The sequence below is a fragment of the Dama dama genome, chromosome 8, assembly GCF_033118175.1.
Source record: "Dama dama isolate Ldn47 chromosome 8, ASM3311817v1, whole genome shotgun sequence".
NCBI classification, from domain to species: domain Eukaryota; kingdom Metazoa; phylum Chordata; class Mammalia; order Artiodactyla; family Cervidae; genus Dama; species Dama dama.
The window spans coordinates 32220116-32237129 of NC_083688.1; the positions used below are offsets into that span (position 1 = coordinate 32220116).

Below are 17014 nucleotides of genomic sequence, written 5' to 3' on the forward strand. Positions count from 1 at the left end.
TTAGAGATAATTTATGGCATAAATTTCATCACTTTATGGAACAAATCTCATTACTTTCAGACTGTACGAGAAATTTGGAAGACTCTATTTCAAAGTTGCTGATGCCTGTCAGAAGTCTGACTGTTCACTTCATTAAAATATGCATTAAATTACAGAGTACAAGAGTATTTAACATCCACAGGCACTCCCTTAGTCAGGAATTTGCATTAGGCCGATGTCACCTAAAAAATCAATGGATCCAATGGATTGTAACCAAAATTCACAATCATCTGAGATAAGACCAATGTGTCACTGATTAAAAATGCTCCTCACTGTTCTAATGGGATTGTAGTGGTCTCTTCAGTGATCTGTCCCATTGATTGGAGCATATTTGAAACACTGAGGTTGTAAGTCTTATCGATTTATGAACATAGAGCTGGAACTTCTTAATGAATTTTAATACTTTTGGAGTAAATAAACCAACGCATAGATTTTTTTTTTAATAACTGCTTTGGTCAGAAAATGTATATGACTATATCATTTGAGTAATGACTGAAATAGCTATTCTTTCTGAGGTGTTGGTATTTTGATAATATATCATGGAATATTATTTCTAGGGTGTCTGTCAAAAACTACTTCATGCTTGTTGAAAACACAAACAATTTTTGCCAAACAATTGTAAGGAGTGCACATAGCTTTGCCTTGCCCATGTAGCTATGGTAAATTAGGTAGGTAATAAACTAAAATTCAGAAATGATATAAATTTTTGAGATTATTCCTTCAGGATATTCATTAAATGTGTATTATACATAAGATAATGTATGTAAGGTATACTAAGATGAACTCCATAGCTAGCCTTTGCTCAATAAATGGCAAAATTGACCATCTAGGTATCTATAAAAATAAGTTTTTGAGTTTTTAAATCAATTGATTATAAGAATAACTGATGGTACTATTATAATGGAATACAGAATTATTAATCTTTCTACAGAGTAAATTTGCATTTACTCTGAGATAATGTAAAACACAAGAATACTGCAAAAACAGTTAATGAAGTATACCCCATCTAAAATTATTGTCAAGTACAAAAATGTTTACTCATTCTTGAAAACTGATCATTATAGTTGCTACACAACAATGAATCATATTAATGATTTTTTTCCTCTAAAATATTTTGTTCTAAAACAATTCTAAAAAATGTAAATATATTTTGGCATTTGTATCAAAGACAGGCAATTCTATAATTATATACTGCCCATACTGATAAACTGTTGGTGTATAGAGCCATTTGTAAAATATGGATATTTTCAAGGGGTCTTATGACAATAAAATATAGCCCTTTTGAAAACATAAGGGATAGCATAGAGATAAAATATAGATAAGGAGAATGTAAGCAAAAATCTCTCTTTAGTTGCAATAACAGATGTATTTTTTTAAGTAGGCAAATGTACACTTAACAAGGAAATATCAGTGTGTATTTAAGCAGGAAAAGGATGCTTTAGTTGCCTCTAAGATCTTTGAAGAATTCAAAGGTATAGACAAAGGCTAGTAGGTTGAAGATAAAGATTTTGATAAAGTATTATACTTGTAAAATAGCCTAGAAAAGCAGCAGCTTCTAGTCCTTCACTGATAAGCTGGATTGAGAGTGATTTTAGTACAAGGCAGGTCCCTATCAAGGAACTGAATATTCTGAGTAGTACCTGTATGTCTCCACGCTAAGGCTGTTCCATTTATTACCCATTTATGCAACAAGGGAAAAGTGAACAACTGCACAACTTCAAAACTTTCCTATTGATATTGAAAACGACAGACTGTTTATCAGTTAAAAGCCCATAATCTCTAATAGCATTAAAACAAGGTCATGTGCAGGTGGGGGCGAATACATCACTGTTAGAATTGTACAGTGTGAAAGAATCATGTAAGAGACAAATACAATCAGTTTTACTCTACAGGAAACACTGAGTGGAGATGATAAGAGGAAGGAGAGAGGGTGATAACTCGAGCTTTCTTGCTTTGTGTGGATGATACTGAATTCAGGGCTTTTCAGGGTCAATAGGATGGGAGTAATAGACACAAAAGTCCATTTGTATTGGGAATATCAGTCAGATGACTAAGAAATCTAAAAGTTGAAATCTTTTCATTTTCCATTTGCTAGTAACATGCATTTTACTTGTTTGAAAGAGACAGAAATTTAGAATTAGTAAAATAAATTGCTTTATGATTGCCAATATTATAATAAAACATTCATTTCCAATTTTAAGTACAAACAGTAATTTCCTACTCAACTTTATGCTGCGGTTTTTGATGCTTAATTCCTATCTTTAACGTATTCCACAAAAATATATCGGGATAGCTTATGGGCAATAATATGAGAGGTTATTGTAATTGAAAAAATATTGACTGATTAACTTATTGATAAAAGTTCTGACTTTAGTGTGTATCTTTTGTGCAAGTATAGCAGAAGCAGTCACAACGGTGTAGTCATGTGTGAACACTGTTGGTATCCCAGTGGGATTCAGCTATAGGATAGCAGAGCAGGCACATTTGGAGCTTAAGTCCTGTCATCTAACAATGTTGTATTAGCTTGGATAGGTTACTCAAACCACTTGAAACTAGGTTTTCTTATTTGTAGGATGAAATCAATAATATAATATTAAGAGACCTCTAGTTTTCCTCACTGTATTTTTATGAGACAAAATGGAAATAACAACATTTGAAGAAGCTTGTAAATCATGCATTTTGTAAATGACTTTCATTGTTATTCTAGCTTTCTAGTTGACCAGTGGTTTATTTGTTTACTCTCCTTTCATCTATTTTCAATGACTGTGTATTTCTCAAATTATATTGATCATAAATTATTTTTTATTAAATTATGGCATAATCTGGAGGAGGTGGTAACCCACTCCAGGATTCTTGCCTGGAGAATTCCATGGACAGAGGAATCTGGCAGACTACAGTCCATGGGGTCGCAAAGAGTCAGACACAACTGAGAAACTAATACACACATGACATAATCATTTCTACTATAATGATTTATAAATATTTATATATGATAAACAAATATAAATTTATTTATAATGATATATAAATATATATTTATTTGAAATATTAAATTTGTAAAGAACATCTATTTTAGTTTTGAGAGCAATCTGTTGCATCTCTAAAATGCAGCACTGTTTGCACTCATTATCATTAGACAGAATGATATTGAAAAACTTTTTTTCGATAAGATACTCATTTACAGAGATGAAACTTCACTCTTTAATCTGCTGCTGCTGCTAAGTTGCTTCAGTCATGTCGAACCCTGTGCGACCCCATAGACAGCAGCTCACCAGGCTCCCCATCCCTGGGATTCTCCAGGCAAGAACACTGGAGTGGGTTGCCATTTCCTTCTCCAGTGCGTAAAAGTGAAAAGTGAAAGTGAAGTCTCTCTTTCATGTCCGACTCTTTGCTACCCAATGGACTGTAGCCTACTAGGCTACTCCATCCATGGGGTTTTCCAGGCAAGAGTACTGGAGTGGGTTGCCAATCCGAGTCTTGCCAAAAACAGATTTGCAGTGGGGTAACTTGAGCTCACTTTTTTTTTTTTTGGGGGGGTCCTGACTTAAGTATCTTGAGTATTTTCAATCTGAAAGTCCTAGAGACTCATTATAAAAAGGAAAACTCTCTATGATTGTCCCTCTTCTCCTTAATGAAGTTTTCTAAATCTTAGCTGTCAAAGGTTTGCTATTTTAGCGGGATTTTATTTTTAACGTTTGGGGAGTATTAAAGTTAGACTGAACAATTTTAATTTTTTTCCCTGTCCTATTTAGGACTGTAAAATTAAATTAGCATACAGTGAAAATAGGTGGAGTTTCAGGGAGTTGAGCTGTGTTCTCCCCATATAGAAATAGGACTTAATTTGTAACCACTGGGAGTTTCTACAATGACTGTGGTATTTCTAAAGCTGCAAAAAGCCCTTTCAGGGTCCACATTATCTTTGTTGTTGATTCTAATTTTCATTTTCCTGATGTGGAAACTTAAAATAAAAACAACAAAATTTGAAAAAATATTCCTGGTCAATACTTTGGCCACCTGATGAGAGGAGCCAACTCATTGGAAATGACCCTGATGCTGGGAAAGATTGAGGGCAGGAGGAGAAGAGGATGAGATGGTTGGACGGCATTACCAACTCAGTGGACATGAGTTTGGGCAAACTGGGAGATAGTGAAGGTCAGGGAAGCCTGGCGAGCTACAGTCCATGGGGTCACAAAGAGTTGGACACGACTGAATGACTAAACAACAATAACAACATTCCTGGTCAATCCTCACTACTTTCCCAATGTAGGGGTGTTTTTTGTTGTTGTTGTTGTTTAATGAACAGGAATGTGCCTTAGATTCACCCTTCTTTATGGCCATTGGAATTTTTTAAGTGAAACAAATTGAGTGATGTAAAACATGGAGTAGGCAAAGAATTTCCCTTATGTTGGCAGTGTACAAGATTTCCATCAGGAAGAAATAAGACAACGTGAAATAATTCAGTTATAATTGAACAGGTATTCCAAAACGCAGGATGTGTACACATTTAAATAAGCCATCTCTATCACATTTCTTGCATAATGTCCATAGTATACTCTTGGAATTTGGGCAGGTTTAATGGCCAGAGCACTGCAGTTAGTCAGAAGCCTCCCTTATCAATTATAACATGAGAATAAAAATCATCTAAGAACTAAATCATTCCATGAAGGAACAAAGATGAAAAAAAACCTCATAAAATTGTCAACAAGTATTTATATTTCCCTCAGGCACAAATCTGGTAATGTCACTAACTCCAGCCCTTTGGTGATTTTACACAGGTTCCAGGCTTTGGTTCAAGTTCCCAAGCCTGGTCTTCACAGGCTGGTTCCATGTCCCCTATCTCTCTCATCTCTCACTTTTTGTCTCCTCTGTTCCCTCTGATCTGGCCACTTGGGTTAACTCAGTTTTCTATGAATGTTCTTTCCAGTGATTTTTGCCAATTTTCCAATTTTGTCTAAAATATTTTCAGTGCACTGAAATCCTCACCCTTAGGCTCTTCCTAAGCTCTTTTGACTAAGTTGTTCCTTTCCTGATGTGAGTTCCTGAGCAAATTCCCAGATCATCTGCTATCTGTGGTTATCTGCAGCATTCATTTTGATACACTAGGAGCACCTTGAGGGTCAGATTCATGTCTTATACAATTTGGTACATGCCTCACACCTATCACCCCTCTACATATCAGAGACATTAAGAGCATTTAATGGAATCAAACCATGTATTATGCAAGCTGACCTGAAAACATGTTAGTGAACTTAACATCTAATTGAGCAGATAAGATACATATTTTCATTTATTAATATAATAGGAAATATATCTATTATATTATATTAAATGAAAAATACCTACCTGATTTATCACACTCTCAAAGGAGAGCACATGGGATCTCAAAATAAAGCACATTTTTATCCTCTTTGCTTATCTATTTCATCTGAGAATTCTCAGTAAGTAGGAAGTTATTAAATTATTATACATCAATGCAAAGAGCAAAGCCATACTCCTTGGAGACAAATGTGCAAAGAGCGATGACTTAACATGTCTGTTGTTAAGTATGTATAATACATTTAAAATAGGCAAATTTAAATGCCTTTGAAGATTTACACATGTGGAAAGACATCCCCAAGACCACCTACAAGTGAAGTAAAACCTATACCTAACAGTACCCAAAGAATCTGTAACTTTGAAGAATGCGAGTCAAAAGGATCTGATGACAGTATGATTTGAGGGAAGTAGAAAGAGAAGAAGGGCTTCCCAGGCAGCTCAGTGGGTAAAGAACCTGCCGGCAACGCCGGAGATGCCAGATATATGGGTTCAATTCCTGGGTGGGGAAGATCCCCCGGAGGAGGGCACAGTAACCCACTCCAGTATTCGTGATGGAGAGTCCAGTGGACAGAGGAGCCTGGCAGGCTAGGGTCGCAAAGAGTCGGACATGACTGACGCGATTGTTCACACAGCACAGAAAGGGGAGAAGAATTTGATCCTAGATAAGAAGTTAGCGAACTTTTTCTACAGAGAGCCATATGATAAATATTTTTGACCTATGTAGGTCATGTAATCTCCGGAGCTCTGGATTGCAGCCTGAAGGCCATCATGCACAATACATAATGAATAAGCATTGCTATTTTTCAATAAAACTCTACTTACAAAAATGGGTGGTGAGCTAGATTTGGCTAATAGATTGTCGTGTGCTGATCCCTGTGTAACTGGCATCATTGCCATTATATTGAATGTCCATTTACATTGGTTTTCTGGAACAAAAATTAATTAACACAAATAACAACATTAACTGCAATTTTGGAAACTTTAAAAAGGACCAGACAATAAAAGATAAGCTGAGATATATAGATTTTTATCATTAATTGCCCATCAGAGTCAGATAAAGGAATAAAGGATGATCTTGGTCATTAACAAAATACTTCTTAAATGGTTTCATTGAATGCTTATGAACTTTAAGATGTTAATAGATGTTCAGAGGAAAGAAAAGTGTTCTGCTGTCACATAAATTTGTGAAATACTGGACTAAATACGGGTTAGGAGCAATAGTAGTAAAAATGTCAGATAGCTTTTATGAATCCCTTATTGTGTGCCAAGTAGTTTTTACTAATATCTCTATTTTAGAGATGCGTGCACTAAGACATTGGAGAAGGCAATGGCACCCCACTCCAGTACTCTTGCCTGGAAAGTCCCATGGATGGAGGACCCTGGTAGGCTGCGGTCCATGGGGTCGCTAAGAGTCGGACACCACTGAGCGACTTCACTTTCACGCATTAGAGAAGGAAATGGCAACCCACTCCAGTGTTCTTGCCTGGAGAATCCCAGGGACGGGGGAGCCTGGTGGGCTGCCGTAGAACCTACTCAACCTGCTCTAAAATGTAGTCTTCACCGTACGGTTGAGCTCTCAGCTGTTGAACTGTGTTCATACCGACTCTCAAACAAACCTTTAAAAATTTTTCAAGTGCTGTCAGTATACTAATATATATGATCAGACACTGCATATTTCTAAGAGGTGTTAAAAGATGCATCATTTCTCAGAATAACTTGACCACAAAAAAGAAAAGCAAAAATCCTACTAAAAATCTAGCTAGCTGATCATTAGAACTATCTGGGAAACTTTAAAATAGAAATTTAAACCATTTTTGGTTGGCACTGAAGAGGGAGAGGTCAAGGAATGTGAATTTTTGCAACATTCCTGCCTTAGATGATACTGATCATTTGCCAGGTTAAGGACAGCCCTTTGTTCTAATGTCACACAGCTAGATAATTTTTGTACACTTCATCCATTTTTCACACTCCATTCCTGTCATGTAGTGAGTGGTGACAGTTTGCAGAGTGAAAAAACAAAAAAAAATCAAGAACACAAATCCTCAGTTCCTAAAATCACCAAATATGTGGCAAGGGCAGCTAATTTAGTTCCTTTGCTTCTTCCCAGGATAAAGTAGTCTCTGTGAAAACAGATAGTGTTTAATATAATTTTATTATGGCCTATACTATTTGGTTTAATTATAGAATTTTTCATTTTTAGACAAAGGATCCTCTTTTTATTAGAGCCTTTGCAAACTTAGGCTTCTTTTGTAAGTTGACCTCTATCTGTGTCAAAGACTGATTTTAGATATGTCAATATTTTATTGTTCTGGTCTGTTTGTAACTCTGGGTTGTCATGGAGATAGGTCCCGATATCACATTTCTATAGACAATTGGATGAAATAAATTTCTGCATCTAGTATATTTATTGGAAAGAAAGGTGCAAATGAGCATTAAGTCTGAAGGTCTAAAATGTAGATAAAAGACCACAGGAAAAATATCTTTATATTGCCTTTGCAAATAGTAAGTTCTGTCAGCCATTGTGGTGTTTCCACTAAGTTTCTGTTGGTCTTTGTTTTATCATCTGTAAAAAAGTTGAAAGTTCTTTTCCAGATCTAAAATTCTGTTGTCAGTTCTTAAAAGTAGGGAAGACTTAGATTATGAATTAAAAAAAAAAAAAAGCAAAGACCACAACGCTTGCCTTTTTTAGATAGAAGAATTTATATAAATTCAGATACTAGAAATCCAATCCCTTGCTAAGAAATAACAATGATAATCAAGGATCAATATTAAGACAAAGTTAGTTCAAAATCTCATCCAAGTAATGTTTAGTTAAAAAAACACACACAAACTTTTGAGCAATCAGAATTGTTAATTAAACTTCATATGTAATACTTTAATTTTCAAATTCCCAATACTATTTATTCCTCATTAGATATATGACATTATTGTATCCATCTTATATATATAGAAATATTAAGTTTATTTGAGTTTTGTTTATGGTCTCATGACATAATAGGGAAAAAATTAAGAGTTGTGTTCAGTAGATTTGTATCCACCTTAATCAACTTTATATAGTCATAAAATAATACCAGATAAAAACTTTTCAGGAGATAAATGAATTTTCTTGTTACTTTGGTACTTCATTCACTCTTTTCATGGTGTCATTAAATCCTTGCAAAAATGACATTATTGTTTTGTGCTAGATGGCAGGCTGGAGGCAAGGAAATCAACAATGGTGGTATGTGAGATTAAATTACTGATGATAATCAGTGGTGATTAAAGGTCCAAACCTAAAATAAGCTGACTCTAAAATAAGCCAGTCCCTATTAATAATGACTAAGCTTGAGAAAGATCACCTGGGTAAGCAAACCCACTGAGCACTTGAAATCACCTTGAGTTATTTGTTTCAAGCTCTTCCTTGAAAGTTTGGTTAAATATAACTAAAACATAAACCAGTATTTTTTTTCTTGTGCTATACTTTGTAAAACACACTGTCTGATACATAAATCAAGTTAAAGGAAAACAAAACAAAACAAAAAATATGATCAGGGTGAATAAGAAGGGTTAGAAATAATTATAAAGATTTTCTTAAAGTAAGAACATTTCTAAGCTCCCTCAAATTTCACACACATACACACAAAATGCATGTATGAAACAATTTCAGTTTAGACTATATAGACTAATCTACAAAATTTGCATAAAATATGCAGATTATGTCATAAGGTATAGGACATAGTCACGCCATTGACTATGTATTTTGGTGAGTGAAAACACAATGACAGATTAGCAAATTTCTAACATATCCAAAATCTTCTACAATTAGAGTTAAAATTTGGAGGGGAAACTACCAGGTCACTCTCTTTTCAGGTTCATCTCCTCATAGTATTGGCGAGTCAGCAGGAATGGACAGCGAAGTTTATAAACAGCTGATGACTGACCTCAAGTCTGCTGTAGTCACTAGCAGTAACAAGCTCCACAAATCTCAGATGTGGCTGCAAATCAAACACCAATCTCCCTGTGTGTGCAGGGGATAGAAGCCTAGACACAAATCTCTCTAGTCATGTTTATCACACAGTTATCACCATTAATGGCAGCATCTTACCATATGAAGGACAGCAATAAAATCAATGTGTGCATCTATATTTAACTAATTAAAGGGCCAGGTGACCATCAAGTCTCTTAAAATTTAAAGTAAGAGACTATTTCATCCCTTCAGGGGTTAACTTGGAAGCTATTTATAACTATAATTCCTACTACCATAATTTGAAAAGTGTTGAGGGCCATTTTCAGTTCCTACTAAGGCTTTTGAAAAAAACAAATTATTTCAAAACTCTGATCTATTTCTAGATTTAATGTAGTTCTGTAGAATTAAAACACACCAAATGAATACAATGTAAAAAGAATGAGAAAGGGTTTGAGGAACTTTATAAATTTAAGTTCTAACAAAATTGACTTCTAATCTTTGAAACTGGTCAGACATTATACAAATTAAGCAGATGCTCCCTAGTTATTTACAAAGATGGGCGTTCCCTCTAGGGAGAATGATCATTGAGAATGATCCACTTTGAGGCTGCTGTGGTACATGCTGGGGGCTGAGCTTCAGATGAGCAACAGTCATTATTGATTAAGATTACTTAATCTCTGATATTTTGCAGCTACTTGAAAGGAAAAAAAGCTATGCTTGAATTCACTCAGAGGCAGTTTTAATACTAAAAACAACATGTTCTGCAAAACAAAAACTGCATATTGTAGAGCCAACAACTGTGGAATTAGTCTTCTCAATCTCCCAACAAAGACCTCAGTTATCTTTGTTGTATGAAATTATAATGTTTTCTAGGACTGACTTTCAATGGAATCTTACAAATGCCCCAACTACTTGTTAAGAACTTGTCCATCCCCTCTTGGGAAAAATATGTTTAAAAACCCCAACCATAGTCTTAAAATTCACCCATTTTCCATTATTAAAATGAATACAGGTAGTCAAAGAAGCAGAAATAAAATAAATAAACAAAACCCACCCAGTTGTTAGGATGAGAGGTCTTTCCTGCCTTGTCTCCCATATTTCAGCAGGATGTTCATAACAAATTTGATTCCATTTAGTGGCAATGAAATACATATAATGCATACTACAATCTTCATACATCTGGAAAGATGCATTCTGTATCTCTTTGTCTAGTACAAACATCTTAGTTTCTGTGCCTCTCATATTAATAGAAACTGGTGCAATGGCAGATGAATGGGTGGGGTACAATAAGTGGCATTTCTGCAAACAATTATCCCCTCATTGAGATTTCTTTACAGCTTTTTCCCCTGTTCTTTCACATATTTGGTAATCAGTTCCTAGAATATGCTGCTTTTCATCCTTTTTCTGTATTAAAACAGACGTAAAAAAAGAAATCTCCTAATCCTAACTTGAAAAATCCTTTCTACTCAGTTTTATAGATTTCTATAATGTTACAATACTGGACATTAATGATGGGACAGATTAATGACAAAGTTGGGAAACCTGTCTTCCTGTGAATGTATCCATTGACGAGCGAGTCAGTTCTCAATCTTAGTTGGCATCAACATTTTTTATGGGTATGATGATTTGGCAGAATACTCTGAGTGATTAATTCTCTGTCCTCTTTGCTGCTTTCCTCAAGATTTAAATGTTAAGTCCAAAATTCAGGGCAAAAACTAAACAGCTTACCACAGCATGAAAACTTTTTTTTTTTTTTTAAAGCTGTAACATATTTACAAAATGTGCAAAATGAGAAAATAATCACACTGAACCTATTACAAATAAAAAACAGAAACTTGATCAACTGTCTTTGGCCCATAATGGGAAAAGTACAAAGGTCAGTGCCTGCAGAGAAAGGCAGATTTTGGGTAAATCCAAATCCTCAAGTAAGGGTACTGGGTGTTGACTGCAGAAAATCACTTTAAGACAGGCTATGCAAAGCTGAAATAAAAAAAAAAAAACTCTTTCAGTTGCAAGTAGTATAATCTTCAGTGTCTGACCTAAAACTAAATCAGTACAAGTTATGAAGTCTAAAAAATTCCAAAAAGGCTAATTCTAGCTGAGTGAGAGTTATAAAAATATTGAGCAAAATAAGAAATTATTTCTCCCTTTAAGAAACTCAGCATGAGATGGTTAAGCACAGAAGCACACCTGATACAACCTGCATTTCCAATCAAGATTTTCTGTAGGAAATGCTACTGTAGATTATTATTTATACTTATTTCTTAAAAAGTAGGTTCCAGTGTCATTTTGCCTGTGCACACATGAAAGAAGAGAAACCCACTACACAATGACCTTTATCTCAGTACAATATTAACAGAACACTGGAGAATTCGGTTTTCAAAAAGGATAGTGTGAAAGCCATTTTCAAACCTTAGATCAGTAAGTGTTGGAAAAAATCCAAATGTGTATAAGTGACATTATTTTTTCTATCAGGTGACACATGTATATCAGTTTACATTTAAACTGAGTGATCAGAAGACACTGATGTAGTGACATATGTTTTTGTAACTGTATAGCGTCAGACCGCACAACTAAAACGCTGAGTGGTCATTACAACACTTGGGATGGAAAGGCAATCCAAGATGAGTGTCGGTTAGGAAGAGGTGGGGAGACGGAGTAGAAAGTAGAAGCAGGATGGAAATGCATGCTTTATGAACAATGTAAGTCATCTATAGGGGCCCAGAGAGCACTCTACCTGAAGTTTGAATGCTTCTCTAATTAAAACTGAGAGATGGACACATAGACAGAAGCAAAGGCATTTTAAGGGAACTTTAACTTTTTATATTCTGTCTGTTCAATTATAACCTGACTCACTTTGTTCACCAAAATACATTTAATGCCTGTTACGTGGTTTACCTGGTGCTGGGGTTGGGACCAAGGAGCAAAAAGAAAACATTGTCCCCAGCCTTAAATGTTTCACTGTCCAGTGGGGGAGAGAGCAGTCCTTTCAGTTTATATTATTGCGATGTGATAGAGATGGTGGTAATGAGTTCATATGCTGAAGCCAGGAAGCCTGGATTTGAATCCTAGTTCTATATTATGTATGGTGTTGGGTAAGCTATTTACACTTGGGTGCTTCAGTTTTCATATCTGTAAAACAGTGCTAATAAGTAACTTCATAGTGTTAGCATGAAATTGTGCTATAATACACATAAAGCTCTTAATGGTGTCTGGCTCTGATTACTGTCCTTGTTATGAAGGTATGAGATGCAGCCCAGAACACAGCAGTAGGCCAGTCAGAGGAGGCTTTGCAGTTGAGATGAGATTTAAATGGAGCTCGGAAGCAGTTTAGTTGGACTTACACATGGGTGCAGAAATGGTAAAAAGGTGTGGGCCAGCATGTGCAAGCACCCAGGCAAGAGAAGTCACTGAGAGTTTAATAAACTTGGAGGAATTGATGAGTAGAATCTAGACTGTACTAGGGAATTTCGGTTTTTATCCTCAAGACTGTCCCTGAATGTTTTTGTCTTTTTACAAGCTGGTCTTCTCATTCTTTGTTTTCTGCAACAGTCCTGCTTTCCCAGCCATTAATCTCTCTTCACTTCCATTCAATTAAATACCTGACTATAAAGTAATCTTGTTTAAAAAAACACATTTAACTAGGTTAACTCTATGTACAACAACCTGCATTTTGTCCCTTGTTACTCTTTAGACTGAATCTATTCTGGCCCAGTACTCAAGTTCCTCTTTCCACGTTCCAAAAACACTATTCAAGTTTACCTCTTTCTTCTGATAATAGCATTTTAGTAAGATCCAGTTCCCTGTCATTCTCATCTTTCTCCTCTTCTTGCTGATTTTATTTATCCAAATATCTGACTTTGCTTAAGCAGTTTCCTCTTTGGAATTTTAATCTTCCTAGATACATTTTAATTTTCTAAGAATAGGCTCATCTTTGACCTTCCTGAAGAAAAAGACAGTTTGTCTGACCAAACCTCATACCATGTTGATAAGCTTCTTGCACCAAAATCCCCTTGGTGTTGACCTTCACGATCACATGCTTTATATTGCCTTTTCCCCACTCCTCTCTCCAGCTTGGCTCATGCATTCCTTGTGAGTGGAGATGTTCCCTTCTAGATCTTTGACTCTCTAATGCATGTACAGTACAACTACAGTATCTCATCTATTAAAAAGTCCAACAAATGCTTATCAGACAAATATATAATATACAAGAATATCACAATATAAGCTCCTTAATAACATGCCAAGATTATTATGTGAAAGTTGCATGTAGCTTCAAAGATCAGCTTACAAGAGACAAGAAACTAAATTAGAAGAGAAGATGGCTGATATTTACTTAGGCAAAATAGTTCATATAGATAAGTATGAAATTTAAAAAACTGTTGGAATTTTTTCAGTTGAGTGACTTTTATTATTATTATTTTTTTAGTTGAGTGACTTTTAAAGTCAAGCTTCCATCATGAGACATAGGTGAAGACATGGAAGAATGTAGAACTCAGAGGAAATTCCTGGACACTAGGATTTAGAAAGAGTGAAAGGACCCTTTTTTTTCAGTATCTATTGTGTACCAGTTGTTACAAGATCACTAACTTCATATAAATTATTTCACTAATTCTTTCCAATATCTCCTCTCAACAGAAGTAATTATTATGATGGTCATTTTGTAGTGAATGCTACTGTGGCTCAAAAAGTTTAAGGACTCCTTCCAAAATCTTACATCTAAGTGATGAATTTGGATATAAATCCAGATCTTTCTGACTCTAGAGCCAAAGTGCTTTGAGAAGTGAAATAAGCTTTATTGTTAGAATGGATGTATTTAGAAAAAGGTTAAATAACTTGACAATTTTGGACAAGTATCAAACTTGATTGGTCTCAGTTCTTTCAATCTTATTAATTTACTCTAGATAATCTCTAGAGCTCTTAAAACCAATCCTTGTGAAAAAGTGGTATCTGTTTTCTTTTTTAAAAATCACATTGATTTAAAATCAGGGATATTATAAGTCAGGGAGAATGTTGTGCATATCAACAGATTAAATATTAATTATGGCAGTGGCAGATAATTAGAATGAAGGAATTATTAACTTGATATATCTTTATTGTTTGATATGGCAAAATAATTTTTATCTTTGGAATAAGAATCTAACAAAAACAGGGAAAACTATAGCATTTTTAGTGATGAGCTAAGTTCAAAAAAATCAGTATCTTTTATTCTTTTATTTAATTTGGTAGTCAATATTTAATAATCTCAAATTTTATCTGGAATACAATTTTGCTTGAGATAGGCTATCTTAAAATGTCTTTTTATTCTACTCTAAATAAATATGCATATTAGAGGAGAGTGACCTGATTCTAGAACTATGTCTACAGTCAGTCATGTGTTGAGTATTTGCATTTACTTTTGTTACCCTAAGTCAAAATGTGTCCAATATGTGAAAGACCAGAAAGAACTGATAAATGTATGACACTCTTAACTATTATTTGATGTCAATAATGGTAATTTTACTAGATTCTCAGGCCCCTTCTCAATATTGTGTAGCAAAGTATCACAATACATGAAAAAGTCTAGAATAACACTTACATATAAGAAAGTTGAATGTGATAATTATCACTGAAATTTCTCTCATGTCCTGAGGAAACTAGTCAAAATTATTGGGTTTCTTGGGTAAATCAGATATGGTTTGAACCCACAACTTAGAATCAACTGAATGCAATGAATTGCCAGCATATAGGAAGTACTCCGATCATGATCTGTTAAAACCTTTTCCCATGTATTGACTTCTACCATTTGACTCTTGTAAAGAAGGAAATTGGGTCAATGCTAATAATCGAACATTCTTCTCTCAAACATAAACACATTGAAAACTAGCTATATCTTCTTTTGCCTACACATTTCTGAGCACGTTGTCACAGAACTTGGTTAGGCAAAATGAAAATCTTTACATCAAGCCACCAATATGACAGAAACCTCAAGGCAAAACTGTCATTGCATTTGAGGACATGTTGATATATTAATTTATACCTTAAGCATTCAGATCTGGCTTGTATGAAACCCTAATTAAAACTAGTCATTGGAAAAAAGAGGCTCAAAGAAGAGGTAAAAATGAAGTCCGCGTTACTTGACAACATGATGCAAGCATAAAAGAAAGACTAAAAATACCATTGAGGACGAAAGCCTGAAAAACTAGCCTTTTTTTTTTTCAAACTACATTTTACAAGGGACTATGATAAAAATTCAGTTCTCTCTGGGGTCTTATATGTCAAAAAGAAAAAAAAAAAATCTAGAGATAAGAGAACAGAATGGGAACCATGTTCTACAACAAGTAAGTCCAATGCATATTCTTAATACAAAGACCACAGCTCAGAAGTGTGTCTCTGTAGTACTTGAATTTCCATACACTAAATAGATAATTCTAGACTACAATTAAATGGCTCCAAATACAGTCTAATAAGCCACACACACTCACACATGAAACTCACAAAATTTAAACATTAATAAACACATAGCTTTTAAACAAAATTGTTTCCATCAGAAAACATATTTTGTAATAACACAATGAAACATTTAAGGGCAAAAATAAAAGATGGTAAGCATGCTCCAAATATTTCTGAAGGAAAAAAAAAAATTCTTGTGAAACCCTACAGATATTGGTCAACAAACCAATTGCCTATTGTACCACCACAGTGGTACTTAGGCTAACTGGAGTCACATTTTTGTAAATCAAAGAGAAATTTAAAAATGTGCTTTTTCAACTGTAATTTTAATGTCGTGATCTAAGCATGTGGTGTAAAAAGTTAGTATTCAATGAATATAGAGGGCAACTCATACCTTAAATTCCTCCAAGATCTTGTAATTTTTCCCATGATATTCACAAAAGTTTTTGACTTCTTTGCACTCAGGACAGCATCCATTGTGTTCCACTTTAGTACACTTTGGGTGAATTTTAGGGCATTCTGGCTGGTCACAAACAGGTCCATCCAGAGCACAGACACACGGACAGTTGGAATGCCCTGGGAAAAATCTTTCTCCCAACTTGTATACAAAGCCACTGTCATCCACACACCCCTTCCCTCGATAGTCATCAAAAATCAGGTTGTCATTACTGGAGGTCTGGTCACCTTCATCAGCAGGATAGTCTTCATGACTGATGGCAGCAGAGGTGACCAATCCAGGGATGACCAATAGCAGTATGCAAGCTTCATGAATATGAAGAGCCATCCCCCTCCTCAACGGCTTCTGGATGTTCTAATATTAGATATACTCAGCTCCTTCCATGAGAATACAAGAGGGGCAAGCTGAAAACAAATATTTAAAAAGAATGATTTGACATATATAAAGAGAATATAGGTTCATTTAAACCCATGCTCTTAAAATGTTTGAGATCTGTTTATTTGAGATCTACTTGGAAGTTTTGTTGCTGTTGTTGAGTTGCTAAGTCATGTCCGACTCTTTGCGGCCCCATGGACTGTAGCCTGCCAGTCTCCTCAGTCCGTGGGATTTCCCAGGCAAGAATACTGGAGCAGTTGGCCATTTCCTTCTCTAGGGGATCTTCCTGACCCAGGGATCGATCCTGAGTCTCCCACATTGCAGGCAGATTCTTTATACCACCGAGCCACCTGGAAAACCCAATTTGGAAGCTACTAAGACCTCAAATAGACTAAGTTCCTGCAACTATCTGCACTTTATTATGAAGTTTGGAGGGTTGATCCTTGGCA

The 17014-nt window shown here is 35.1% G+C and overlaps 1 protein-coding gene across 1 annotated transcript in view; it reads right to left on the minus strand.

The window, feature by feature from the left end:
• VWC2L (von Willebrand factor C domain containing 2 like) overlaps window positions 1-16517 on the minus strand; it is a 180509-nt gene extending 163992 nt beyond the window's left edge. The window contains exon 1 of the mRNA XM_061147923.1: window positions 16128-16517. Coding sequence (XP_061003906.1) covers window positions 16128-16517 — 390 coding nt within the window. The remainder of the gene's footprint in view (window positions 1-16127) is intronic.
• Between the last annotated feature and the right edge of the window lie 497 nt (window positions 16518-17014).